The sequence below is a fragment of the Miscanthus floridulus genome, unplaced genomic scaffold (genome assembly GCF_019320115.1).
Source record: "Miscanthus floridulus cultivar M001 unplaced genomic scaffold, ASM1932011v1 fs_875_1_2, whole genome shotgun sequence".
Lineage (NCBI taxonomy): Eukaryota > Viridiplantae > Streptophyta > Magnoliopsida > Poales > Poaceae > Miscanthus > Miscanthus floridulus.
This window is the reverse complement of record NW_027097380.1, coordinates 1-25905: the sequence shown is the minus strand read 5'-3', so window position 1 is coordinate 25905 and position 25905 is coordinate 1. Positions and strand designations below refer to the sequence as shown.

General features: G+C 44.7%; 2 protein-coding genes across 5 annotated transcripts; one reads left to right on the top strand and one right to left on the bottom strand.

The window, feature by feature from the left end:
• Window positions 1-8237: 8237 nt before the first annotated feature.
• On the bottom strand, window positions 8238-8749 carry LOC136533374 (uncharacterized). Its single transcript, XM_066525931.1, has 2 exons — window positions 8569-8749; window positions 8238-8440 (listed from the first exon to the last, which is right to left on the bottom strand). The coding sequence occupies exons 1-2, from the start codon at window positions 8720-8722 to the stop codon at window positions 8238-8240; spliced, it is 357 nt and encodes a 118-aa protein (XP_066382028.1). The 5' UTR covers window positions 8723-8749.
• A 12032-nt stretch (window positions 8750-20781) lies between these two features.
• Window positions 20782-24399, top strand: LOC136533375 (pentatricopeptide repeat-containing protein At1g09900-like). Of its 4 annotated transcripts, XM_066525934.1 has the most exons (5): window positions 20782-22863; window positions 22938-23033; window positions 23200-23628; window positions 23796-23942; window positions 24047-24399. In XM_066525934.1, exon 1 carries the CDS (start codon window positions 20784-20786, stop codon window positions 22854-22856), a length of 2073 nt encoding a protein of 690 aa, XP_066382031.1. In that variant the 5' UTR covers window positions 20782-20783; the 3' UTR covers window positions 22857-22863; window positions 22938-23033; window positions 23200-23628; window positions 23796-23942; window positions 24047-24399. The 4 variants fall into 4 exon arrangements, with proteins under 4 accessions (XP_066382031.1, XP_066382030.1, XP_066382032.1 ...); XM_066525933.1 differs by having other exon boundaries at window positions 22975-23033; window positions 23200-23942; XM_066525935.1 differs by having other exon boundaries at window positions 23200-23942; window positions 24118-24399.
• The last annotated feature ends 1506 nt before the right edge of the window (window positions 24400-25905 follow it).

Below are 25905 nucleotides of genomic sequence, written 5' to 3'. Positions count from 1 at the left end.
CCATAGTACGTCGCCTGCACGTTGCTATTCTCGTTGTGAGCATCAAAACAAACACCACAATTTTGGTATGTGCTCTTTCCATCTTGTTTTTTTGTGTAAAATGTGAATCAATTGATCTCATACCCTTAGTACTTAAGATATATACTTGAAGGCCCCTTGGCTAAGGCATCCAGTTGATTATCCAACTTTATTCCAAGCAAGCGACGTCGCAACCAGCTGACAAATTCCTCCTTATGTTTTTTATCCAGCCAAGCCTGTGACCTGCTCGGATACAGAGTTTGCAGTGATTGCCTGTGCTCGTCAATGTATGGCATCACACCCTCGGCTTGCTGGAGAACAACGAATTGTGCCTGTCTAAAAAAAACAGGGTCGTCTACTGTAACAGATTTCTCCCCGATCGTTCCTTTGCCACGTAATCTTCCCTCATGACGAGATTCTAGAACTCCGACCCTTTTGATGTCCAGATAATATGTGCAGAACTCAATGGCCTCCTCCGTTGACCATCCTTCAACCATCCCCCTTTTGGCCTGAATCTGTTCCTAACATACCTCCTGAAAACTTTCATCAATCTTTCAAAAGGAAACATCTGATGCAGGTACATTGGGCCAAGGGCTCTAATTTGGTCAACAAGATGAATGAGCAGATGCAATGAGATATCAAAGTAAGTTGGTGGGAAATGCATCCTAAGCCTAACGAGAGTTTTGGCTATGTTCCGCTGCAGCTGCTCTAGCGTGGACACATCAATGACCTTTTTTAAGATCGCGTTGAAGAATGAGCAAAGCTTTATGATTGGGGCGCGGACCTTTGGGGGGAGGATACCACGCAGGGCAATAGGGAGCAGCTGAGTCATAATGACATGACAGTCATAGGCCTTCATAGGGCCATAGTTGAACTTGAGTTTGCTCATGTTCACTAACCTCTTCGGGTTCGCATAGTAGCCCATCGGGACTTTGAGTTCAATGAAGAAAGAAATAAGCGCGCGCTTTTCTTCCTTCTTCAATGTCCATGATGCAACTGGAAGTTCAAACTGACCATTCTCTAGCTCCATGGGATGCAGCTCCTTCCTGATTCCCAAGTGTTGCATGTCCAGGCATGTGGCTAGTGAATCCTTTGATGTCCCCCCGGTGTCCATCAAGGTGTTAAGAGTGTTAGCGCACACATTTTTAGTGATGTGCATGGGATCAAGACAGTGGCGTACACTCAGAAATGGCCAGTAAGGTAGTTTTCAGAAAACCAATTTTTTCTTCCAAACGCTCCCATCAGGCGCTGCTACTACATTGTCCCCCTTCCCAAGGACAACCTCCAGTTTGTTGAGTTCTCGAAGTATCGCAGGCTCGTCTCGATATTTTGGAGCTAAGCATTTCTCAATAGCACCGTTGAAATCTTTTCTGTTCCTACGGTAAGGGTGATCCTTAGGTAGGAACCTACGGTGTCCCATATAAAATATCTTTGAGTTATTTGGCAGATTTACCGCATCAGTGTCGTCTAAGCACTCGATACATCCAGTATAGCCTTTTATCTTCTCTCCGAACAACGAACCTCGACCTGGTAGGTCGGTGATTGTAGCGATAAGTACTCCCTTGATCGTGACATGTTCCTTTTTATACTCGTCCCAAATATCCGGCACACCCTTTTTAAACATCTTCACTGGTTCATCGATCACTGGTTCTAGAAACACATCGATGTCATTCCCAGGCTGTCTTGGCCCTTGGATCAGTAGTGGCATCTAGATGTACGACCGCTTCATACAGACCCAAGGTGGAAGGTTGTATATACAGAACGTCACTGGCCAGGTGCTATGATTGCTTCTAACCTAGTCGAAAGGATTCATCCCATATGTGCTCAAAGCAAACCAAAGGTGCCTTACCTCTCCACTGATGTCCTTATAGAACATAGTATTGATAGTCCTCCAGTCATGCCCATCGGCGGGGTGCCTCATCATTGTATCTTTCTTACGCTCTTCGCCATGACAGCGCAACAGCTTGGTTGACTTTGCACATGCAAACAGCCTATGCACCCGGGGAGCTATAGGGAAATACCAAATGACCTTTACGGGACCTCATCTGGTCTTGGTACCCTCATCTGACGGTCCTTCCTTGTACCATGGAGCTTCACACTTGGGGCACTTGTCCAAGTCTTTGTATTTTTCTCCACGGTACAATATGCAATCATTGGAACACGTGTGGATTTTTTCAACCTCGAGGCCGATGGCGCAGATCATTTGCTTGGCCAAGTATGTCTTTTCTGGCAACTCGTTTTTTTTTCTGGGAGCATTTTCCTTATTATACCTAACAACTGATCGAAGCCTTTATCGCTCAATCCGTTTGTCGATTTGAACTCTAACAGCATGATGTTGGCTTCCAGTTTGCTCATTGGACAATTCCTATACAATGGTGTTTTGCCATCTTGTCTCATTTTCTCTAGCTTTCTCAGCTGTCTTTCACTAAGACATCCGGTCTCTACATAACGTAGCAGCTGAGAAATGCCATCGTTATCCTCGGTGTCGTCAGCTAGCGTGTTCCTAAACACATTATTAACTATGGGCATAGGTTCCATGTTGACACCGGGTTCCTCGTCAGCATCGTGGATGGCTACGTCAGGCATGTCCACATCATCATCGTTTTCCTGCAGAACATTCACACCAACCTCGCCATGCATAGTCCATATCGTATAGTTTGGCATGAACCCCCTGGTAATCAAGTGCGATCGTATAGACTCAATTTGACGAAAGTTCCTATGATTCTTGCAATCTTTGCATGGGCAGAAGACATGGTTCCATTCCCAACATGGGCTTTGACATCGGTGATAAACTGGCTGACGCCATGCATGTACCGCTTGTCCGTTCGGGACAAATGCATCCACTCTCGATCCATCTCTGCACACAAAAAATACTGAGACAGTAATTACAAAGAATTAATAAGGAATCGAGCTTCATGAACAACAATTGTAGCTCGAAAGTATCATTTTTGGAAAACATTATTGTACACTAATTATTGAAAATTTGAAATTGGTAGCCCCGGCCCTGTAAATTAAAAATCGTAGTAAAAACAATTATTGCACAATATTGAAGAACAACTATTCTACTCTACTTCTAAGAACTAATTATAGCATCACATACTAACAATGATGATCTTGACCACCATGGAATAATTAGCTAGGAATTTAAATGTGTTCATAGACACCAACCTTTTGGATGATGGATTCACCACAATTTGAGTCTTGCACAAATGTCCAATTGAAAAAGTGCTCTCTAGAATGGAGAAAGAACTAGAATGAGAATCAAGCAATGTAGCCATCAAAACGAAGCTAATTAAGCAACAAAATCAAAGGAGTGCATGTTTGTTACTAACCTTAAAGCAAAAAGATCAAGCCATTCTTCAAAATTCAAGCACTAGCTTCATGGTGAAGAGCAGCCGCAACAATGGAGGGAAGGGTCCAAACGCGCGCCTCTGTTCTCAGGATGGAAGAGAGGAGGAAGGAGAGGACGGCTGCAGCCTTTTTGTGTTGTAGGCTTATCACCGTCGGTTCTTGGCTAGAACCGACAGTGATAGAGCACAATCACTATCGGCTCTTGGCTTAAACCGGCAGTGATGAGTGGCCGCTAAAACACTGCCGGTTCATGCCACAAACCGGCAGTGATGTGGTCCTTCACTGCCGGTTTTAGCCCAGCCCCAATCATTTTTTCATTTTCAAGCTCATAACCGGCAGTGAAGGTACATCACTGTCGGTTCTCATAAATCCGGCAGTGATGATGCTGGCAGTGATGTGCAAATCTGGCGTAGTGTTTGGTCGCATCATCTTATATATTTTCCTTGAAGAAAAAGTACTCCCATATAAAATAATTTTTCTTTGATCTTTTATTAACTATGTTTCCAACTTCGTCTATGCATGATCATGATATAGGCATAAATATTGACTAGCTGCAAAAATTAAAAAATCAATTTGGGGAATAGTTTTACATGTAATTTAATATACTAAGATGAGATAGACCTGTTGTAGTACCCCTTTTTTATATTTTTAATTAATGAATAGTTTTGGAGCCTAACTTAGAGGGAAGGTACTCGATTTGCATGGTCCAAGGACTCAGCAGTTGCCATTGCCTCTATTATGAAACCGTTCGTACAATGATACTATTTTCTATTTTGTAAATAATGGATCTTATTTGTGCAGACCAATCTGAGGGGACAATATCCATGTGAGATGGGGGCCAAAAAAACGATGACACAATATTTTGCTGATGAATAATACACCTTGTCTTATAGTTCTTTTTTACAGTGTCCCCAATCCATTGTTCACATTGTAATGAAGATTTTGCCTGTGCCATATTTGGCTGTTCCTATAATCCTGACCTCAATAAATACATGATATAATGTATGGTGCCTACAAAGTTTGCAGCGTTTATATATTGGTGTTGAGTGTTGAAACTTTTTGATTTTGCTCTTTTGTCCAACGACCATGTGTTGGGCTATATATATATGTATAAATAGCATTCAGTTATTCCTAATTGTGTTATAAATCATGAATGGTTTTATTTTGTCACAACTTTTAGTCACATGGTTTCTTAATCATGTCTCACGCCATACAACAAGCTAACGTTCTGCTCATTTACCCAAAAACAACCTACCACTACGGATATGTTATTCCGTGTGGCATGCCACGTTGCCCAAAAACCGGCGCAGCGAAAGCGCGCCTACCGTGCTCTTATCCATGCAGAATGATTTTTTTTTTTTGAATCTTGCGCAGAATGATTTTGACTGAGCAACGATCTTAGTTACCTTCGTATTTTCCCTATGTACCCTGTGGATGCATTACGAGGAGTTAGCGAGGTTTGTGAGTGTTACCCATTCTGGTGAGAAAAGTTGGAGTTTTGTATTTGAACGTGAAAAGACCCGATCTGCAGAAGTGTTTAAAAGCTCTGGAAGACAACTTTTTTTAGAAAGGGCCGTAAAAGCTTTGCCATTATTTATATATTTGACGATAAAAAAGAAAACAAGTGTCAGTTCAGTTTTGAGTAAAAACTCGATCTAAAAAACTACACAACTAAGAAGAGTATGCCACTCATCCCATACAACTTGGCACTCCGGACCACTAACACTTCACACCACTACATGCTCGATGAATTTCACCGAGCCAACTTGGTGAAGACGACCCAACTAGCAACTTAACCTGGTCGAAAAAACAACACAACTAGCAACTCCACAGCTAAAGGATGCCACAACTAGCAAAAACAACTAACTCAGGCAACCAACCCAAAACATTGCTGCTGAGCACCACCAACGAAACAACCTCAAGCACCACCATGGCCACACAGCAGGAAACGGAGCAGCGGTGCAGAGCTCCGAAGCCTCGCGATGCCTTCAAGAAGGAAACGACGCTAAAGGCGCCGACGTCGCAAGGCTGCAAGGAAAGGGTTTCACCCGCAAATCCTAACTCGGTAGGAGAATGCGAGAAGGCTTTCGTCATGATCTCTCACACCAACCCACCACCGCCCACCATTATTGGCCACCGCAAAGGAGATAGTCAGGAAGGAAGGCGCCTGTGATGAACGAGGACGTCCTCGCCAACACCGACGCCACCACGCGTACCGCGAGCAGCCTTGCAGTAGCGCAGCCACATGATAACGCCCCGGACCCATCACGAAGACGAGATACGGAGAGCCAAGGGGGTTGTCCGCCGACCCGAGCCACCACGGGGAGTTGCAAGAAGGACTATACCCATCACTGGAACCAGCCGAAGCCAGCTAGCAGCAAGCTGAACTAGCCAACGTCAAGGGAAAGGAAGATGACATGGAGAAGGAGGGATCAGGGAAGGGAAGGTAGAAGCCCTAGCCACCCAGCCTGACAACATCCACCCCCAGCCACACCCAGTCGCCCTCCCCATAGCCCCGACCGCTGGACCTATGGATCCGGCTACCCCCACATGGATCTAGCTGTCGGCCACCACAGCCCGGGCCAGCCCCCATCGGACCAGCCAACCCCCGCCCAGATCCGGTCGCTGCACACACACAACCAGCCTCCCCTCCCCCCTGCGGGATCCGACCGAGGCCGGCTAGCAGCGAGCCCGGCCAGGCATGGCCGGCCAGAGCAAGGGAGAGAAGGTGGCAGGAAGAGGGGGCGCAGGAAGACCCCCACCACACGCGACCATGAAGATTCGGCCGCCGAGCACAAGAACTGGCCACCCGAGCGAATCCAGCCGCCTGACCTTGGAAATCCCAAAGCGACGAACTCAGAGAAAGAGAGAGGAGGGGGAGGAAGGAGAGGGTTGGGTAAGGTGGAGAGCGAGGTTGCCTCGCTGCCTCCCTCCTTGCTGCTCGTCGGGCCTTCGGCCGGCAGCTCCGGCGGCGGCCAAGGTTCCGCTAGGGTTTGCGGGGAGGCGCTCGGTGAGGGAAGGGAGAGCCGCTCGAGTCGCTTGGCTGGACAATGCGGGGGTGAATGAAGACAACGTCTCCCTCTGTTTTATTAAAGTCGTGTTTGTTTACCGCTTGATGTATAATATGTGCTGGTTTATAATCCCAAAGGTAAATGGGTTGCCAAACAACCCGAATTATATAAGCTAGGTACCTAGCTTATGACAAATCCCCACACTAAATGTTTTTTCAGCTATATGCATTAGTCGATGCAGAAGCTGTGATATTAATATATTCTCTTTTTAAAAAAGCTTATGACAAATCCATAAACTACATGCACATATTCACTGCTCCTCCACAGTGGCATGCGTGATGCGTGCAGTAGTGACAACTCCAGTAGGGTGTTAAGGATGCAAGTTGACGTTGCACGGAGGGAGCGCGGTTGGAGCGACAGGTCATAAGGGAGCAGCAATGGGCGTGGTTTTTGAATTGTTGTTTGGAAGGTACAGTGATAATGGTTTCTGATCCTTAGAAACCGTAATCACCCCTTGATCCCTTCTTATCTTTATTTTATTTTATTTGTTTATTTTTATTATTATTTTATTGACATGCTCCTCACCGAAGCTAAATTAACAACCCAAGCCAAGGATCAGAAATCCCTTCGACACGGGTTAGACCGGCCTACGTCGAGATTACTTTTGGCCTAGCATATTTCCTTATTATATACTAGCATTTACCTGTAGCATCACAGAGCGTCTCCAATAGTTCCCAAAAGATAATTGGTAAATCAATGAATTTTAGAAATGGCTAAAAAAAGATTGGAAGCATATTTGTTAGCTCCTCCAACAATTTCAAAAACCTAGTTACTAAAATATTTTGCATCAGAAATCTCAAACTATTTATAAATCACATCGACCACTCTTATACTTGGTTTCTCTCTTGTATATTTGTATCAAGATTCAAGAACCATATCTTAGAGCATCTTTAAGAGACTCTTTATATCTTCCTAATTTACAGGAATAGAGATTTTGGTGAAAAAATACAATCTAACCGTCTTTTCAATTGGATATCCAAATATAGATATTCTCTATTCCGGGTTTCTCCCAAGTCAAACATGGAGAGCGATGATGGCTCTCTAGACTGCGCACAAGATATAGAAAAACTGTTGGAGGACACAAAGATATAGAAAACGACTTTTACTCAAATGACTTTCCAAATGATGATTTAGAGAGTAGATTTTAGAAAGCCTCTTGGAGATGCTCTTACTCTTTATTCTTCCAAAATCCTTCCATCTCCAGATTGATGTCGATCGCATATATTTCCGCGTGATTGGTGGATCGATTTTCCCAAGTGTGGAAAGATTGGAAGTTGTTGGAGAGCAGTTTTTTTTCAATCTTGCTAAAAAATCTAGATTGAGAATGAGTTTTGGAAACTCTTGGATGCTCTATGACGTATTTTCTCGTGGTTATTAATTAGGGATGCAAATTTGTACAACCATTAAAATATGTGACCGCGAGGAAGCGTTTTAGGCCGGTGGTGGTTGAATTAGCATAGTCCAAAGCATACCAACTCCTCTCATCAGCAACACGAACACATGACTACATGAGAGCAAACCGGTGAAATCAATTTTTTATGAAAAATGTGTTGCGGGGACAGAGTGACACGCATCACTGTGGAATAGTGAAAAGTGCGACATAGAATACTGAAAATTGCGACAGATAACATACCGACCCTAGCTGATCAGCAACTTCGCTCATACATCATTCGAGAGAAAAAAAAACTTCGCTCATACATGAAGGGAAACATAACAGAGAACGAAACCACCATAGCACGACTCATCGTCGCGACGCAGGGACCAGGGTAGCGCAAATTAAGCCCGGCATGCAGGCACTCAAGCGGACGTGGCTTGAAGGCAGACCCACTGGCCGACAAATATCTTCTCGCAGTTGATGTTGGGGTTGAAGCCGAGGAACTGCTCTTGGGTCAGCCCCGCGCCCTGGCCCACGGAAAAGCACGTCTCGCCCGCCTGCACTCCGTGCACCTCGGTGCATGTCAGCTCCGGCACCGGCGCAGCCTTTGCCACCAACACGTAACCTGCGACATTTCATTCATTCGGCACGCACGCTCAATCATACGGTCAAACAGCGGCGACACACGGGCCGCATATGCATTTCATGCCGGATCATTGCTTGGACGACGGGGTGGAGTATGTAGGTGCATACCTCCATGCGCGTCGCGGCGCACGGTGAGCCTCGCACGGAGGGCCGCCGCCGCGTTGTGGCGCACGGCGCTGAGCCTCGCGTCGGCCCCGGAGAGGGCGACTGCCACGAGGAGGGACGCGATCAGGAGGAGGGCGGCAGCGCCATGGTTCGCCATTGCGAGTGCTGCCGCTTCAACCGTGCAAGCAGCAGATAGATTTTGTGCAGAAGAATTGAGCTCGAGCTATATGCTTTACTGCTTGGATGGCTTGGTGTCGCAAAGAGTATGCTACGCGCCTTCTTATAGCTCGGCGAATGCGGTAGCTGATCAGATGCACGTATGATGTAGTACGTGACGAATCGATCGAAGAAGCTACAAGTGCAGAGACGTACGGCCTTGGACATGTCGCAAGGACGACCAACGGCCGGGTGAATCGATGACGCTGTTATGGACATGCCGTCGCAGCACATTTTTTTTAGCCGGCGTCTCTATTGCAATTTGGCCGGGACCAATCCGAAGGGGGTGTTTATGATTCCAATGGAGCTCATTTGGAATATTCTCTTATATCCATGCAGCAGAATGATTTTGACTGGGCAACGATCTTAGTTACCTTCGTATTTTGCCCTATGTACCCTGTGGATGCATTAGGAGGAGTTAGCGAGTTTTGTGAGTGTTACCCATTCTGGTGAGAAAAAGGTGGAGTTTTGTATTTGAACGTGAAAAGACCCGATCTGCAAACAAAGCTCTGGAAGACAGCTTCTCGCACTGTTTTAGAGGCTGTTCGCTTGGTGGTTTTAGCCAGGGCTTATCAGTCAGCCAACAATGTTTTTCTCTCACAACAAACCGGCACCAGCCAGGCTTATCAGCTCAGAAACCAATCAGCGAACATGCCGTTAGTAAAGCCGTGTTTTTTTACCCCTTCATTTATAATATGTGCAGGTTTATAAGCCCAAAGGTAAATGGGTTGCCAAACAATCCGAATTATATAAGCTAGGTACCTAGCTTATCTCTATCTACAACTAAAACATTCGTAACTATTCCGTCCACAGGTGCGACACAAAAATCGCTCCATGCGATCAGATCAGGAAGGTAACGCGCACTCGCTTTATGCGATCAGCTCAATCCCCATAACAACCATAGCAAATCAGGAAGACAAAAATCAATATTCTGTTGTTTGCTCCATCTAAAAAATGAGTATGGGTTTCGTCCAACGACAGTTTGGTGTGCGCGCCCGACGTTCCACCTTGACGTAAATACCACACGGTCATCGCCCCTCCATATCGCTCCGCTCGTTCCCCGGTAAAATTCCGTGTCCTACGTGATCCCGTCGCCCCCTCCAACCCAACGAAAGCGACACAAAAGGAGACTCGTAGATCACGCCTCCCCTTCCCCTTCCTTTACTTTTCCTTCCTGTATGTATCCACGAATCACGTTGGACAAGGAAACAGATCGTTCATCAGCCAACTTCTCTCCGTAGATACGAGGTCCAACGCTTCATCCGCAAGGACCTGCCGCTGCTCCGCAGAGATCCGCACCTCCCCGAAGGGAGAAGGAGCCACGGAAGGAGGATAGGGACATTACCGGGAAGCCATGGAGAAGCAGGAGTTCTTGACCTCTTGAACGCCACCAATGAGGTGTTCTTGCCTGCCTCATGGACCTTATGAAGGGAAAGGTGGACTTCTCGGCTGATAAGCAGGGAGGAGGATGGAGCCATGGCAGCATGCAACAACCTCAGGTGCACTGGTGGAGCTACCTTAGGGCCATAGAGGGCCATGGCCCCCCCCCCTGCCATGCATCGAGTTCCATAGTTGTCATGTGCAAGTGTATGTATATTTCCTCACTGTCTACTGGCATAGCTGCATGCAAAGTTGTTTTGTCTGTTACTACTGACTAGATGCCTAATGCATGCAAGCTTGCTAGTTATGGTGCCATGCTTGCCTGTAGCAGTACGTTCTTGAGGCCTGTTTGGCCCCTGCTTGCTTTGAGCGCTAGCTCCGCCACTGCTCAGGTGTTGCATCATTGGGCGCCGACGGTGGGAACAACTTCGAGCTGAACCTAGGTTTCCTCTCTGGAGGGAGGATTCGGGAGAGAGCGAGAATTAAAGCAATACGAGATAGGGAAGAGATGGAGGCACCGAGGAAGCAGGCGAGCTCGCGCAGGAGCAGGTTGCCAAGCAGCAGCAGTTCCGGATTTTGATGCCCATCCGCTACATAACAAGAGCAACAGCCAGCAGAAGGGGAAAATGGAACGACCGAAGGAGACACAGACGCCAGGCGAGCAGGTAAAAAATTTCATCACGTACGTCACCAGCAGTTTATTTCTTTTAGTGTTGGCCCTGGTTAGTTCTTCGACTGTATTGCTTCTGAGTTTAGTCGATTTATTCGTGCATCTAGCGCAGTTGCAGCAGGAACTGCTTTTGCTGCTTAGCAGCAGGTCCTTGTGTTCCTCTGAGCTTCTAGCAGCTCTGCCGCTCTGGTGCTTATTTTCTATTGTATCATCAAGCGGATTCATCAGCATTTCATCAACTCAGTGTAGGATGAGGAGGACGCGAGTGTAGGTGTACCAGTTCTGATGCTTCTTTTCAGCATGCAGGTGAAGCGTGACTAACAACGTTAGTTTTTTTTTAAAACAATGTTGGTTATTTTTTAGGCCTAAAGATTCGTGAAAGCTATAAGCATGTGCGTTGTTACAGACATTGGCAAAATTTATATCGCCCTTATATTATATATAACTAAAACATTCATAACTATTCCGTTCACAGGTGCGACACCGAAGCCGCTCCATACGATTAGATCAGGAAGGATAGGCAAAATTTATATCGTCCTCATATTATATACAACTAAAACATTCATAACTATTCCGTCCACAGGTGCGACACCAAAGCCGCTCCATGCGATCAGATTAGGAAGGCAACGCGCACTCGCTCCATGCGAACAGCCGCAGCAAATCAAGAAGGCAAAAATCAATTCCCCGCGATAGACATTTTTTTGGTGCTACAATCACCGCTTCGGGTCGTCGGTCTGCCCCTGCGATCCCTGCCTACTTTCACCGCGCTTCCCCCACGCGATATAAAAGGAAACCGCCATCCGCGTCGCTCCCCCGCGATTCGTCCGCCACCATCCGCGTCGCTCCCCGTGATTCATCCGTGAGAAAAGGAATCGACATCCAGCTCGCGCCCTGAGATTCGACCGTAGACAGACAATTGCTCTCCATGCGTGGCTGCTATCGTCCACATCCGCCGCCCCATCGTCGTCGTCGTCACCCGCCAGGATCTTACGCCGACATCACCGTCACGGACAGTCCTCGCCATCATCGCCCTCTCCTTTGACGTCCTCCATCTTCCTCACCAGTCGATCCATCCACTGCGGGCTGTCGTGGGAGGGACTAGAGGACCTTGTGGTATGCCTCCTACCTGTGCTGCTCCGTGCTGCCTAGAGGACATGCGGTTCTAATCCTGCTAGTTGTCGCTACCGCGTGCATGCCACCTGCATGTGCTTCTCCGGCCCCAAGACGGTGGGGCCGGCCACCGAAGAACCCAGCCCCCGACCAGCCGTCGGGCAGCACTACTACAGATATCATTTATAGGGGCGGGTGAAGACCATTTGTAGAGGCGGTTTGGCCAGCCGCCCCTACCAAACCGTCTCTACAAATCATGCATTTGTAGGGGCAGTTCCCAAACCGCCCTTACAAATCGATTTGTAGGGGCGGCTGTAGTACCAGCTGCCCCTATAATATCTATTTATAGGGGCGGTTTAGTCTAGACCAGCCTTTACAGTACATTTTCTAGCAAAAAAATCAAATTTACAATTCAATTTCGACCAGAACACTGTTTGTTTCCGCGTATTCCATCCAGCGTTCGCGTTGCCGAACGCCCCGCGACCAACGTTCGTGTTGCCGAACGCCCCGCGACTAACGTGAGCGAGGAAAGCGAGATAATCCCGCCGAATGCCCCGCGACCAACATTCCGAACCACGTTTCAGTCTCACGAGAATATTAGATAAACTACAATTACAAGTCCAATTCACAAGAATATATATAATCCATCGTTAAATAGACATAATTCACAAGGTAAAACCAATATCAAATTCCATATACATTGTTATCAATATCCTAGAGCTAGCCTTTCAGTCTCATGAAGGTGTTGGTACTGAGGATTTCTACCTAAGTCAGACTCTCGGTCATGGTAGGTGCCTTTGACGTGTACAATCTGGTCCAATATGAAGTTGCAAAGGTCGTCGACGAGCTCTAAGAGTTGGTCATCCTTGTATGGGTCTTTTTTCATTTCTTTCTCTTCTTTCCACTACAAGAGAACAAGTTTCAGTTTAGTATTTCATACCATGTATGAAGTTTTTATACTATGGGTGAAGAGGTTCAAATTTACCCTTAAGGGGTGTCTCCTGTAGGCACCGGTGTTACTCATCATAGAACATATATAGTATCCATAAATGTACACTCCCAGGCTTTTGCTTGGGGCAATGTGTGTTTTGCATATGAAAATGTTAAGTAATGCTTTTGACAGCCATGTAACGGAGTACTGAAGAAGTAAGTTACACTTACCGTACATAGTGTTTTTATAGCCAGCTTTTTCTTCCTTGCTGGATCATGCCTTCCGTGATGTTTAGTGACATAGAACCTAAATGCCCTATTCGAATTATTTTAGCAAATACAACTTGTTAGTATCCAAAAGTGAATGTTACAAGTATGTATACAAACATATAAGCTAATGAGGATTGTCGATATGTATACGTCTTGAGAATCGATATGAAGTTTTTGTATGTCACCGGGTCCCTATCTATTGAATCAAAGACTCATGCCATGCTCCTCCTGACATCAACGCCTATACAAATCCAGTGGTTGCTGCATAGATTTAATCATAGAACTAGATAAGCTCTTTTGCATCGAATAAAATATATCGAACAAAGCTTTAAGTATAGAGTTGAACTTACTCAAAGTTGTATGGTAGCCATATAGTAGAGTGTTGTTGGAGAATTTTGAAAGCCAGGGTAATGTATGCCGCAACCTTAAGGGACTCTTCCTTTAGTTTCGCCGTACGGATGTGCTCTTTCTCCCGAAGAGTCTTTCCAGCAGCTAGCTCTTTGGCATCCAGTACCCACTGTTTAGGGTAATTAAAATTTATTTGTGCTATAGCTTGAGGGTCTATATACCCAGCTTTCACACTTGGCATTTGTTTGACAATGTGCACTTGCATTCTACAAATCACGGTGTGGGTTAGTTACAACAAAATTCAAAGATTACATTCATATCATATCGGGAGGATAAGGACTTACAGGCACCACGTGCTAATTAGATTCATCTCTATTGCTCCGAGATGAAAGCATGTCAGCATGTCATTGAAGTCAAAGACAATTTTCCTGGCCTGGCTTCCAAATGTGCCGGTGGGGAAGCATGCTTGTATGAGGTCTATGCTCATTGGGAGAACATGCAAGTACCAATCATGGAACCTTCTCATTCTAAGTGGTAGGTGCTGGATGTACCGGTTTGGTAGGAAGGGCTTGCCTCTTTCATATGTTTTTGGGCAATCCTTTTGACCATTTGATGGCATCAACATTTGGATACTGCTTTGCTATTTGGTGGAGTTTGCTAGTGATGGCCTCCTCAGAACCCTGTGATGTAACTTTTTTAACTTGGTTCTCAGGCTTGAACTTGTCATGGGAATACCACTTATGCACTGACGAGACGTCTTTCATCAAAATATAAACTGGTCTTATGGTGGTTGGATGCTTCTTTCGAAGTTCCCATTCAGACACGTGGTCGCTCATCCTCTCAATGAAGGGATTCATTCCATCGGTGCTCAAGCCAAACCGTACATTTCTTAGGTCATCGCTGAATTCTTTGTGCTTCTCATCGAACCTTTGCCACTGACTACAATCAGCCGGGTGCGCAATCTTATCATCATCCACCTTGCGCTCATCATCCCACCATGTCATGAGTGCGGCTTGTTTAGGGTTCAGGAAGATACGTCTCAAGCAGTCGGTCACTGGCAGGTACCACATTTCCAAGGCAGGAATTCATCTCTGCTTTGAATCGTTGCCTAATGGAGTGTCCTCTGAGGGCTGAGATTCTTGTACCACCTTTTTTGTACCCTTCTTATTCCTCTTTTTCCCCGTAGAGGCTTCGTCCCTACCGTAAAGGTCATTGTTCTTGTACCGGCTGGCCCTACACTAGGAATATTTATCCAGTGACTTGAACGTTTTGCCATGAAAAAATATACAATGGTTAGGGCATGCATGGATTTTTTTAACCCCCATTGTCAATGGACTTATGACCTTCTTCGCTTGGTATGTGTTGGCGGGAACTGAGTTTGGTTGTGGCAGCACCCATGACAGGAGATGCAATAGATCATTGAAACTACAGTCTGACCAGCCATACTTAGCCTTCAGGATGAGTAGCTCAAGCATAAAACATAGTAATGTTCTATGTGTTGGACATCCCTTTTCAACACCATACACAGTCTCCTTCGATGTTTTTATCACCCTTTCTAAAAATTTTAGACCTTTCAGGCTATTTAGTAAAATCTCTGGTCAAGGGTTCGAATCATGTCCTCCAAATCATCTTCATCCCCGACACGTGCTCCACCATCATTATTGGCACCACCTTCGTCGTTACCATCCCACCCACCAGCATCACCACCTTGTTTATTGTCAAACTCGAAATCTATTCGTGCATCAAGCTCTGCTGAATATTAGGACAGGGATTCTATGGTTTCGTCATCATATTCCTCCTCATCATTGTCGTTAACAATAACCGTTTCACCATGATGAATCCACACTGTGTAGTCTTCAACAAATCCTCGTATAATCAAATGTGATCTGATGATAGTCATATCTGTCCATGCCATACGGTTCTTGCAATCTTTACAGGGACAAATAATTGTATCCTTATTCTCTGTCAACGTTGCTGCATGCTTCTCTATGGCTTCAATAAATTTGTCCACCTCTTCACAGAAACCTGCCTTGAATCTTAACGAACCATACATCCAAGAGTTCCTGTACTCTATCTTTTACAATAAAGGACTACTTATTCAGATATATATAAAAATGAATCAAATTAATAATTACTTGAGAATAATTGTATATACTTCAGATATATATGAATATAAATCAAATATAATTACATGAAGCATACAAACACACCATGGTAGAGAAAAATTAATTAATGACCCATTTATCCATAAAATAATTAAAATACATATTTGTTGATTACAATAAAAAATTTCAAAGACAATAATTAGCAACAATTATATTTTACCCAATATCTTTCATACAATCCCTAGTCCAATTTCATCAAAGATAAATTTACAAAAACGAAATTAATAAAAAAACCAAACCATAGATCTAGATCTACATGCACATGAAACATCCATAAAACTAACTAATTGTTCACTAAAATCAAGAAACATAGACCAAATAAGGGTATGATCTTATTCCTCTTCCTAATTTATCCAAGTACATTCAAAACTTGAGTCTAATTTGCTTCATAAGTAGCTCAAGCACCATAGAAGAGAGAGAAAAACGAAACTCTAATTACTCGCTAATAATCCGTTAAAATTTCAAAAAAAGTGTGGAATAGCATTTTCTTACCTTCTACAACCTCTCCACCAAAGGATTTAAGACAAAAACCTTCCCCTCTTAGTAGAGCAATTTTTGGGAGGTGCTCAAGGCCTCCCCACCTTTTTTTCACGGGTTGGAGTGAGTAACCCGAGGAGGAAGAAGATGCTGCAGCCTTTTTATATGTGGGTCATTTGTATGGATGGCTGGTGATTGAGCCGCCCCTACAAATAGCAACATCGGGGGCGGCTGGTGAGTGAGCCGCCCCTACAAATCCGACCCATTTGTAGGGGCGGCTCGTATCCCCAATCGCCCCTGCTGTTTCATTTGTTGGGGCGGTTGGTCTTTGGGCTCCCGAGTACACCACTGTAGGGGTGGCTCTATCATCAGCCGCCCCTACAAAAAATATGCCTCGTTGCTAAAAACCGTTTTCACGTAGTGCAGCCCGGCATCCCCGCTGGCGGCGGCCGAGGCGAAGGTGATTGGGGACTACGAGCGCGAGTGGGTCGCGAGGATCCAGGAGAACATGGAGCGGATGTAGGAACTCGACATCCTTGACCTCGCGCAGACCCTCAGCTACTCCGCCGCCGCCTCGGGTCGCGGTACTGGCAGCGTGCGGTGGCGTCGGAAGCCCGTGGAGCCGGGGTCCGCTGGTAGGGCCAGGGTGAGGTCCGCGTCGCTGGTGCCCTCACGGAGGTCGCTCAGGTATTACTTTCTCTGATCTAGGTTATCAGCCTCCATGGTATTCGTGCAAAGCACGTTCTCTTAGTCGAACTATTATGAGATTAGATTATTAATTATAGAATAGATTCTAAAACATGTATTGTGAAACATAAACTTGTTATGATTATCTTTCTGTAGCTCTTGATTTCTAAAGAAGTGCAAGCTTATCTTTCGCGTATTGTAGGTATGAAGTGATGCGATAATTAAAGTTGATGTTTTAATTTTGCATTTAAATTTAGAGTTATATTTTAACTGTCTATCTTTCGTGAAGACTTATGTAATATTAATTGGAACATTATGATTGTGGTATCTATTTTAGATAATAGTATAGCACATGCTCATACATATATTATCGTAATATTATGTATTCCTGTTGCAACGCACGGACATTTACCTAATATATGACAAATCCGTAAACTACTTTGGAGGAGCTTATTTGGGCATGCACCTGCGGGTGCTCACGGCATGCGTGATGCGCGCAGTAAGGCTGCGACCAGAAAAGGTACAGCCGATGAGATCCAATATTGTCTTTTCCTGAGAAAACACGCCTCCAAATAATTTTAAATAAGTTAGGTTACCAAATAAGGTATAGCCTACTTTCCTCTGGTTTATACTCCCTTCGTCATAAAATTTAGTGTATAGAAGCATTTAAAATTGTAGCTAAATGAAAATGATTTAGGGAAGGGGACATAAAGACACATTTGCATTAAATAAAATTTGGTAGGTACTATAAATTGTCGTCACGTTCGCTTGGCTTATAAGCCATACTTTTTCAGTCAACGAACATTATTTTTCTCTCACAATAAATCGGCCAACAGTACTTTCAGCCATGGCTTATCAGCCGAATGAACATGACATGTATTTTGGATTCAGACTCATTTTTCAAATAGCCATTAGCTGCCATTAATCAAGCAATCCCCTTTGATCACGCGGGTGGTAGTGTCTCTAAAAACATGAATTAAATCGATTAGTAATGTTCTTTTATACTCTTTTAACCTATCTTAAAGTCTCTTTATTCCAAAATGGAGGGAGTATAAGTTAGCTTATTTCGTCCAGCACGAATAGACCAGCTTATATAAGGTGAGAAGGAAAACAAACATGCTCTAAATTATATATTATTTGAACTCTTGTCTTAAGTCAAACTTTTATAAGTATGACTAAATTTTTAGAAAACACATAAGCATCTAAACCGTTAAATTTTATTAGATTCATTATTAAATATGTCTAGTGAAGTTATTTAAATTTACCGATATTAATATACATTTTTAAAACTTGGTTAGCGTTATATAAGTGACATGGAGCCTGGAGCGACTACTTATGAGGCAACGATCTTTTTTTTTTGAAACATGAAAGTAAACTCCATCTACTCTTATCAAAGCAGGTTACTTTGGCCGTCAACCAAAGCATCAACGATAGCAAATTTATTTTACCACGTATGATCCAAATCTACGGTATATCCATTCACCGACCGTACACATGCCCAAAAAAAAATCTTCACTTCCCGCTCTCCCCGCACGCCACTCCCCCGCGCCTGTCCCTCTCCCTGCACGCCGCTCCCTCCTCAACGCGCCGTCCTCCTGCTCCGCCGCCCTCCGGAGCCCTCCCCTCCGCATGCTCCATTGCCGCTCTGCCCTTGCCAGCGCCGCCCCTACTCCATCCTCTGCATCCCCTTCTCTGAACGCACCTTTGTCCTCATTACTCATCAAACCACACCAAATCTTTGGCGACCAAGACCTCGATACAAGAGGGCATATCGGCCCTATTCACTTCTCTTATAATCCGTCTTTTTCAGCTTGTTTTTTAGCTGGAACAGTGTTTTTCTCTCACAACAAATCAGTCGGAACAGTGCTTCGGCTTGTTTTTTCAGCGAAGCGAACGGGGCCATCATCCCTAACCGAGATCTGGCCAGAACCCAGACTAGCCCCTAGCAAGACCGTGTGCTTGAATTACAATGTCGAGGATCATGAGAAATCGTTCTTCATACAAAATTAGAAATTAAGAGATTTTTTTTTTGACACGGAGTGCCAAGCTGTTATGATGAAGCCGCCATAAGAAGTGCTGCATCTTTTTTGGACAATTCAGGTTCCAGAGGTGCTTCCACAACAAGCTCTATCATCACCATTTGCCACAGCTGAGGATGATCCTGCTTGTCTCCTATCATTTCGCCCGAAAGAGTTCTTGTTGTAGTGCCAAGATATAATGTCCTCTATTCCATCATGAACCAGAATACGTAATATCATCTTGGCGTCATCTTCCCAAAATAAGTCACAAACAAGTGCTTCATCCCATGTACTACCTCCGTTCCAAATTATAAGTCGCTTTGACTTTTTTTTAATACATAGAATTTGCTATGTATCTGGATATACATTATATCTAGACGTATAGCAAAATTGATGTATAAAAAAATCAAAACGACTTTATAATTTAGAACGGATGGAGTACCACCAATCGGGTGCATCAACTCATCTACTCGAGTCAGTAGGCAGTTCCCCCACGACGTAAAAAGGGAGTATGCTCCCTAGGCAGCCACAGCCCATTTTCTAAGGCCTAGCGGGTTAGACTACATGTTTTAGGCTACAGTCCATTTTCTAAGGCCTATCGGGCTGGGCTACATTTAGCAACCAACTTTGTTTGAAATTGGTGATGGGCTGATGGCACGCCACTATCAGAAACAAGTCAGAACTTAGAAACGGTAGAGGCGCGTTCTATTTCCCCGAGTTAGATTATATCACCAAAATACATTAAACTTTTTATATTTTATAACTACTAATGGATGAAATGACATATTCACGGATAAAGTCTTATATCTATATTTATGCCGTTTGACCAAAAAAATTATATTCACACTTACACCCGTTAATTACAATTAATACTCATTGATACTCCTACCACAAATAGGATTACTATCCACCAAACAAACAGGCTGAAATTCGGGTAACTTGACCCAAAAGAAAGTCCAATCTATCTACACCTTGCCATACAAATGAGTCTACTCTAACTTACACTAGAGGGACTTTATGTTACTGACAAATTCAAGTCCCTCTAACTTAATTAGGATCCGTTCGGCGTAGCTCATGCATCAGCTTCGCGTGTAGCTCTAAGCTCTAACATCAGAGTGGATGAAACCACACCAAACGATACCGCGAGGTGGATAGCTTCTCACCACATGCACATGGAGTTGGAGGAGTTTCATGTACGGAGGCAGAGCACCAAATATTGACTCCGCTCGAAGGGTTTCGGCTATGGCACCAGAGCACACAGGAGCGAAGCTGCACCAAATACACTCTTAACTCCCCCGGTCTCAAAATAATAATTATATTTTAAAAAGGGAAAATCAATTTATATAAAATTTGATCAATAAATACTTGAATTATATATGAATTTATTAGAACATAAACTTGTGTTCAGTGTCTCTGAGATTATATTGACTTTTTAATAAATAATAGTATATAGTAATATAAGAGAAATTAAGTATCAAAATATTTTTATTGAGTTTCTATATATGATCAAAATATGTTTATCTTTTATAGGGACGGAAAGGAGTAAAGTTTAGAAGCCGGGTTGCTGCGGCTTCGGTGCTCGGCGCTTCCTTGCTGCCCCACGCCCCCACCCAACTTTTGACGCTACGCTAGTAGGCAGGCATGCCCAGGCCATGTTACTTCCACCAAATTTCCAACTTTGACACTATACAAAAAGAAGATTCTCCATCACATCAAACTTGCAGCACATGCATGGAGTACTAAATGTTGACGAAATCAAAAACTAATTGCACAGTTTGATTGTACTTTGACGTTTTGAGCCTAATTAATCAATGATTGGACAATTATTATCAAATACAAGCGAATGCTACAGTACGCTACAGTGCCTCGGGATTTCAGGCGGCGCCAACTTGCCCAGGGAGCGAACCAACCGTTTACTCGTCTGATCCGGTCCCGCCCACTCCCTCCATGAGGTTCACCGAGGAGAGACGGTGCTACACACACCACACGCCCGCCCCCACTTGGTCGCCAGTCGCCACCATGGCCGCGCTCCTCCAGTCGTCTTTCCCCTTCCCTCACGCCTACTTCCCCAACCCCAAGCCCCACCACCTCGCCGCCCCCGCCGCTGCCACCACGAGGCCCGAGTCGCCCAACCCCGCCAGCGCCCACCTCCGCCGCCTCATTGCCCGCGAGGACCTCGCCGGTGCCGCGCGCCTCGTCGAGCGCTCCGCCTCCCGCGACGGGGAGGCCCCCGACGTCTACCTCTGCACCAAGCTCATCCGCAACCTCTGCCGCCGGGGCCGCACCTCCGACGCCGCCCGCGTGCTCCGCGCCGCCGAGGGCTCCGGGTCCCCCGTCGACGTCTTCGCCTACAACACCCTCGTCGCGGGGTACTGCCGCTACGGTCATCTCGACGCCGCGCGCAGGCTCATCGGCTCCATGCCCGTCGCGCCAGACGCCTACACGTACACGCCACTGATCCGCGTGCTCTGCGACCGCGGCAGGGTCGCCGACGCGCTCAGCTTGCTCGACGATATGCTCCGCCGCGGGTGCCAGCCCAACGTAGTCACCTACACTGTGCTCCTGGAGGCCATGTGCAGGAACAGTGGGTTCGAGCAGGCCATGGCAGTCCTTGACGAGATGCGTGCAAAGGGATGCACACCCAACATCGTCACCTACAATGTCATCATCAATGGCATGTGCAGGGAAGGCCGTGTTGATGACGCAAGGGAGCTCTTGAACAGGTTGCCCTCTTACGGATTCCAGCCCGACACTGTCAGCTATACCACCCTCCTGAAGGGCTTGTGCGCTTCTAAGCGGTGGGATGACGTCGAGGAGCTCTTTGCCGAGATGATGGAGAAGAACTGCATGCCAAACGAGGTGACATTTGACATGCTAATCAGATTCTTTTGTCGAGGAGGTATGGTGGAGCGAGCTATTCAAGTTCTTGAACAAATGACGGAGCACGGGTGCGCCACCAACACTACCTTGTGCAATATTGTCATAAACTCAATTTGCAAACAAGGCCGGGTTGACGATGCCTTTAAGTTATTAAACGACATGGGTTCCTATGGGTGTAATCCAGATACCATTAGCTATACCACGGTCCTAAAGGGCTTGTGTCGTGCCGAACGATGGGATGATGCCAAGGAACTTTTGAACGAGATGGTCCGGAATAATTGCCCCCCCAACGAGGTAACATTCAATACATTTATCTGCATCTTGTGCCAAAAGGGGTTGATCGAGCAAGCTATTATGCTTATTGAGCAAATGTCTGAGCATGGCTGTACAGTGGGTGTTGTCACATACAATGCTCTTGTCAATGGATTCTGTGTCCAAGGCCATATTGACAGTGCCCTAGAACTGTTTCGCAGCATGCCCTGCAAACCCAATACCATCACATACACTACTTTGCTGACAGGCTTGTGCAACGCTGAACGGTTAGATGATGTTGCAGAGCTCGTAGCTGAAATGCTTCGTAGGGATTGCCCTCCAAACGTAGTGACTTTCAATGTACTTGTGAGTTTCTTCTGCCAAAAAGGATTTCTTGAGGAAGCAATTGAACTCGTTGAGCAAATGATGGAACATGGTTGCACCCCTAACCTGATCACATATAATACATTACTTGATGGGATTACCAAGGATTGCAGTTCAGAAGATGCCCTGGAGTTGTTGCATGGCTTGGTCAGCAAGGGAGTATCGCCAGATGTCATTACATTTTCTTCAATCATTGGTATCCTCTCAAAAGAAGATAGAATTGAAGAGGCCATTCAAATGTTTCACGTAGTGCAAGATATTGGAATGAGACCCAAAGCTGTGGTGTATAACAAGATACTACTCGGGCTCTGTAAAAGATGTGAAATAGATAATGCTATCGACTTTTTTGCCTATATGGTATCCAACGGATGCATGCCCAATGAATCAACCTACATTATACTTATTGAAGGCCTTGCTCATGAGGGTTTGTTGAAGGAGGCCCAAGATCTACTGAGCGTGTTGTGTTCAAGAGGAGTTGTTAGCAAGAATTTAATAGAAGAGTAACACTAAGGTTGAAATCCAAACTGTGCATACCCTTCGAGTTGTGATGAATCCTGGCATTAAGTACTTATTCATTATTCACAGTGAGCGGATTGATAGCCTCGTGTCTTTCAAGCTGCAGTGCTTCATGTAGATGGTTGTTTGAGGGCCCATAACCTCATATGAAGGAATCTTGACAATGTGAGTTTCTGCTTACATGTATTTATCATACTTTTGCCAAGGGGAATGTAAAGTTTCCCGTTTTAGGTTACTCCTATTTGTGTAGCTGTATATATTGCCAAAAGCATTTTGTATGTGAATAGGCTTAGGATGTAGAAATCTTAATAACATCAATAATCTTGTTCAGGAACCTCATTTAGAAGAGTCAAGACCAATGAGACCAAGAGACGAATCTGGAGTAAAGCACAAGAAAAAAAGCTTGGTGCTCATAGATTTCATACTATCACAGTAACGAATACAATCAACATTTTCTTACCTGACACTTCTGAGTTTCCCTAATGCGATGACTTGTTAAACTGCAAGCATTGTGCTTACAATGATTTTGGGTTTTCCTTTCATGAGCAATGGACATGTGTGCGGTTGCTTTTCCGTTCATTGAAGAATGCAGATATAACATTCCTCACTCAATCTTGTTTTTGCCCAGGTTTCTGTCTCTTAAAATTGGCTTGTCAAAGAATACTATAATTTAGAATATAATATCATCTGGATGCTCTTTTTTTACTTTATAAACAGGCTGGTGTGCTTTACCATCTTCATCACCAAGAATTTGTATGCTGTAAGCTTTTTAGCTTCCTTTTGGTTGCTGTAGGTTTATGCCATTATATTTTAGGCCTCCTGAAACCTCAGAATCTAGCACACATGCTATATCCTGAATACTCAATTCTGGTATCAGATTCTAACGTTATTCTATGTTTCAATGGCTGATTATCGACTTTGGTGGAGATGTGAGAAGTGCGATACTAATCAACGATTCAAGATGAAACAGGGCGTACCCAGTGCAGAGAGCTCCTGCTCTGTGCGGGGTCTGGGGAAACAAACCCAATGAAATCGTGAAGTCCAAGAACCTTTTCTGCAGGTTAGGTCATTCAGGTATGCAGTAAACTTTTATCCTTCCATATCAGCGCAGCACTTAAATTGGTTGGTAAACCATTGAATTGCATGAGATGCTGAGCTGAAGAAATATCATTGCTCAGATGCTCAGAAAGTCAGAATCAAATGTTCTAGGAGTTATTGGGGGCATGTGTATCAATGGTGTAATTTTCAGATAAGCTGGGTTCTGGTCCTTCTGGATGTACACCGGCTTTGACGAAGTTTTCAGTACTGTCCCAGGAAGAGTGACAAGTGGTGCATGACTTGGTCAAGCATGGCATGGTGCTGGAGACGGGTGATAAGAGCGTCTGGAATGATATTTGTAGGGTTTGTACAGAACTTGGTGGCTAGAGATTTGTCTAGTGCACCAGTGGAATGAAAATTCACTTTCATTTACATTCATTTTAATAAATAGTCAAACCATTGTATATTATTACTTCCTCATATCGTAATACAAGTCCATCTCAATTTGTCCTAAGTTAAACGCTGTTAACCTTTCCCATCAAACAATCAATATCTGAAACTTTATATAGATTGAATTGATTGTACAACATTGACATTACTAGATTCATTTTATTATGGAAAAACTCTTGTCATTTAAGATAATATATATTCTTATAATTTTGTTAGTCAGAGTTGAAACCTATGGACTTTTTTCTTGTGATATAGGACGAAGTATGTTTTTAAGTCAGAACCCTCGTGCAGCCTGAAATGCAACGTGATGGACATTAGAATTTGGCCCCGTCGGCTTGCTGAAACTTGCTGAATTGACTGAAAACACTGTTCTGACTGAATTGTTGTGAGAGAAAAGCACTGTTCCGGCTGAAAAAACAAGCTGAATAATGCGGATTATAAGGTAAGCCGAACGGGCTCTTTGCCTTTTGGTTTAATTTATCAAATGAGCAAGGGTCTTCACATCTGAGTCGACGGGTGCGAAGGGTAAGAAGCTAGTCGAACCAACTAAGATCCGTTTAGATAGTTGGAATGTAGGGTCGTTTTCAGGTAAGTTAAGAGAATTAGTTGATACCGCGACTAGGAGGCGTGTAAATATATTATGCGTTCAAGAGACTAAATGGAAGGATCAGAAGACGATGGAGGTGGACAATACAGGTTTCAAGCTTTGGTACACAGGGACAGTCGTGAATAGAAATGGAGTAGGAGTTTTGATTGATAAGAGCCTCAAGAATGGTGTGGTGGAAGTGAGAAGGCAAGGAGATAGGATTATCTTAGTCAAGCTTGTCGTTGGTGATATGGTCTTGAACATAATTAGTACGTATGCCCCCCCCCCCCCCCAAGTAGGCCTCGACGAGAGTACTACGAGACAGTTTTGGGAAGACTTAGATGGTCTGATTAGAGCTGTATCTAGTAGTAAGAAGCTTTTTATAGGAGGAGATCTTAATGGGCATGTAGGTACTACAAATGCAGGTTTCGAGGCAGTTCATGGAAGTTTTGGGTATGGTAGTAGGAATCAGGAGGGGGAGAAAGTTCTGGACTTCTCGGTAGCTTTTGACCTGATGATAGCCAACACTTTCTTTAGAAAGAGAGAAACTCATCTAGTGACCTTTAGTAGCGGAAACACTCTAGCCAGATTGACTTTGTCCTCGCAAGAAGAAAGGACAAACAAGCATGCTTGGGTTGCAAGGTGATACCAGAGGAGTGTGTTGTTTTCAACATAAGCTTTTGGTGGCAGACTTTCGTTTTCAGGTGCGTGCCCATAGAGATAAACAAGCTAAGATTGAAAGAACAAAGTGGTGAAAACTGAAAGGGGAGACGTCAGAGGTATTCAGGGAAAGGGTTATCAAATTGGGCTCTTGGAAGGAAGAAGAGGACATAAACAACATGTGGGAGAAGATGACAACCAACATTTGGAAGGTGGCCTCAGAGGTGTGTGGAGTAATCAAAGGAAGTGGAGGCGAGGCTAAAGATACTTGGTGGTGGAACGAGGAAGTCCAAAGGGCTATTA

Bases quoted from the DNA above. Each gene is read 5' to 3' on its own strand.
- LOC136533374 (XM_066525931.1), bottom strand. From the start codon at position 8,722: ATGGCGAACCATGGCGCTGCCGCCCTCCTCCTGATCGCGTCCCTCCTC. The intron at 8,441-8,568 runs GTATGCACCTAC...GAAATGTCGCAG, and splicing joins GCGCCGCGACGCGCATGGAG to GTTACGTGTTGGTGGCAAAG.
- LOC136533375 (XM_066525933.1), top strand. From the start codon at position 20,784: ATGAGGTTCACCGAGGAGAGACGGTGCTACACACACCACACGCCCGCC.